Raw genomic sequence first — 3,545 nt, forward strand, 5'->3', positions numbered from 1 at the left:
ACGAAAATAACCGTTAATTTAGCGATTTTTTTGATTTATTACAATACCCTGACTTTTTATTAATTAATTGACAACTTCTTCAGTTAATTAAATCGGTAAATGTACAATTAAATAATTATTGGTCATCGAATGAACCGATTAAGTTTGTGGCGTATTTTGAAAACGTAGCGATTATTTAATTATTTCCATTGTTTCCATCCATTTGGCTGTGTCTTTATAGTTTTCTCAGAAATTATAATAGATAGAATAGATCAAAAAGTTGAATATGAAAGTTTTATATTTATGGAATGCAAATTGTATTTAAATATCGAAAATCGTTACGTAATGAACTTTAATAATAATAATTATTATTGCAATTAATATTTATTATTGTCTGGAAAACTTATTATAATTCACATAACTCTATTATTTACTAAGAGCAAACAGCAAATGTTTGTACGTTTGAACAGTCTAATTCTGTCAATCAATATAGAGTTTATCCGAGCATTGAGTGAGTCTTCGTGTGTATTGATGGACGGATTAATGGGCTTTCATACTAAATTATACAACTCAACACGCACGTCCGTCTGCACGGTTAGCTAATGGAAACCCGAGGAATAACAATTTACTAAAAAAAAAGTATGTAAAAAAAAACGCGATTCGGGTCAGTTGCGACCTCCAAAGGTTTCCTTCCACCGCAACTCACCGTTCACTTTCCAAAACCTGATCCGGCAGTTCTCATCTGACTTCAACACGAATACTTCTATAACGTAAGAAATAATCTATATTTTTTATATATCAAATATTTCATATTCTTATTTGATTATTATCTAATAAACTATTTCAATTAAACTAAAGAAAAAAACTATACAAATATATTTTTATTTACATATTGAAGCATTCTCAATTGATAAAATTACAAAAAATAATTGTTTTCAGGTAAATTATTACAGAATTCATGTAATTTTTTTGTGTTACAATTCGTGAAGTTATGCATTTTATCTTATTTAATTTAGATTGGAACGTTAAATTTACTTATTATTTATTTCTATTTTAAAACACATTAAACAACAATAATATTACATAATTGTTAAGATGAAAAAAATAAAAAGTAAATGCAATAAAATAAATTTAAATTACAAATATTTCTGTTATAAATCAGTAGAATTTAACCTTGATCTTGTATATTTACTTCACATTCACAACGTTCTTGTCTTAAACTTCATTTAAATTATTTTTTCTTATAACACGTCCTTTTTTGTCCAGTTTAATTAAGTGAACAATTCATTTTTTTAATTATAAAAATATATGAAATTATTGTTTATTCAATTTATTTATGTAATTTTATTACTTTCATAATTATTTGTTGATTCTTCAAATCATTGAATTTTAATATTCATATTCTTATATTCTTCATATTCTTATTTGATTATTATCTAATAAACAAATAAACTAAAACAAATATATTTTTATTTATATATTGAAACATTCTTAATTGATAACATTACAAAACATAATTGTTTTCAGTTAAATTATTACATTACATTTTTAATTCATTTAATTTTTTTGTGTTAAAATTCGTGAAGTTATGTATTTTATCTTATTTAATTTAGATTGGAACGTTAAATTTACTTATTATTTATTTCTATTTTAAAACATTTTAAACAACAAAAATGTTATACAATTGTTAAAATGAAAAAAAAAATAAATGCATTAAAATAAATTTAAATTACAAATACTTAATAATAAATTAATTCTTGTATAAATCATTAGAATTTAACCTTGATCTTGTATATTTACTTCACATTCACAACGTTATTGTCTTAAATATCATTATTTTTTGTAGTAATGCGTCATTCTTTGTCCATTAAGTCAATTATTTTAATTTTTTGACCATTTCAAAATTATTGTTATTAAATTTATTTATGTAATTTTATTAACTTTGTTAATTCTTTAAATTATTGAATTTTTATTATTTAGCAAAAATTAAGTTAAAAAATTGAGTGTAGATCAATGAAATTTGTGTGCAATGAATGGAATATTCGATAAAAGAAAAGTAATGAATAATAATTTATCTGTAAATATTAAAGAGAAACGATAAATGGTTTTTATATTAAAATCGTGTCGAGAATACGTCGAGCGGATTGTTAGAAATCGAAATTAATGAAATGTAAATGGTTCAAGTTCATCAGTTTTCGCGTTTCTGTCCGGCTCTCATTGTTCTTCTTGTTGTTGCTGTTATTAATAACTGGAAATTTCTGGCGCGCAGATGTCTCTGAAGCTGTACTCCGTTTCGGATGGGCCTCCATCTCTCGCCGTGAGACAAGGGTTGAAAGCCCTCGGCGTCGATTACACCCTGATCAACGTGGACTTCGGCCTCGGCGAGCACATGACAGATGAATATGCAAAGGTATGCAATGCTGAAATCACCATACAATTCTTTGATTTTCTTATAAAACTGTTGTACAGATGAACCCTCAGAAGGAAATCCCAGTTTTGGACGATGACGGATTCATGCTCAGCGAGAGGTAAAAAGATTCAAAGAATTTGCAGAGAGATTCCCAAGGTTTCGCTCTTCTTTTGATCATTGTTGCGAAATGGAGTTTTGTGTCTTGCTGTTTGCATACGAGGATTGCATAATTTTCTTTTGTAGCAATGCGATACTGCAGTACTTGGCGGATAAATACGGGAAGGATGATAAATTGTACCCGAAGGATCCGAAGGCGAGGGCCGTTGTTAACCAGAGGTTGTGCTTCAATATGTCCACCTACTACAGGAGCATCTCCGAGCACGTTGTAAGTTCTTTAATTAGTTTACCCGGGCGTTCGATGGACGTGTTAACATCTGAACTTCGGTCAATATATGATCGAATCCAAACTCCTCTGCATCGAAATGTCAATATCGGCGAACGGACAGTAATTACATTGTCAAACAACTCGTGAAGTTATCATATTGAGCGGATTAGTCTTTCATCTCATATAAATCAAGTTTTGTTATTTGAAACCAATTGAATTTCAATGTAATTCATTTACACAATATATAAAACATTGAAATTTAATTATATAAAGTACTTGAACGGATTTTTTCAATGAATTTAATTGATTTATGTTAATCAACATTTCATCAATTATTAGAAAATTTACATATTTCAATACGAAATTATTAGCAATAATTATTTGAGAATAACAAAACTATTAAAAAAAATAAATTGAAGTATAGTGGAACCTCGCTTAATCCCAGTTTAATCCGTTCCAAAATTTCTGGATTTTTACTCATATCTGCACACAAGTTTTAAAAATGTTGCACAATTGGGGACTACTCTTCTCATCGTCATTCGTTAAGCGAAATTCCACTGTATTTAATATGTATTATACATGTGAATATTGAATTTTCAAGGATCAAATTATTGAAAAAATTATATAAAAACTGTGAGTATTTACATTAGTCTTTCATCTCATATAAATCAGGTTTTGTTATTGGAATCCAATTGAATTCCAATGTAATTCATTTTACAATATATAAAACATTGAAATTTAATTATATCAAAGACTTGAACGGATTTTTTC

At 27.3% G+C, this 3,545-nt stretch overlaps 1 protein-coding gene across 1 annotated transcript; it reads left to right on the forward strand.

The window, feature by feature from the left end:
- Nucleotides 1-644: 644 nt before the first annotated feature.
- LOC108557386 (glutathione S-transferase 1-like) lies at nt 645-2,894 on the forward strand (the record flags this gene model as incomplete). The annotated part of the gene is made up of 4 exons (XM_017913880.1): nt 645-749; nt 2,249-2,389; nt 2,449-2,507; nt 2,633-2,894. Coding segments are annotated over exons 2-4 (462 nt in total), but the record flags the coding sequence as incomplete, so codon positions are not given.
- Nucleotides 2,895-3,545: the final 651 nt, after the last annotated feature.

Source organism: Nicrophorus vespilloides, unplaced genomic scaffold (assembly GCF_001412225.1).
Source record: "Nicrophorus vespilloides isolate i.1.1-1 unplaced genomic scaffold, Nicve_v1.0, whole genome shotgun sequence".
NCBI lineage: Eukaryota > Metazoa > Arthropoda > Insecta > Coleoptera > Silphidae > Nicrophorus > Nicrophorus vespilloides.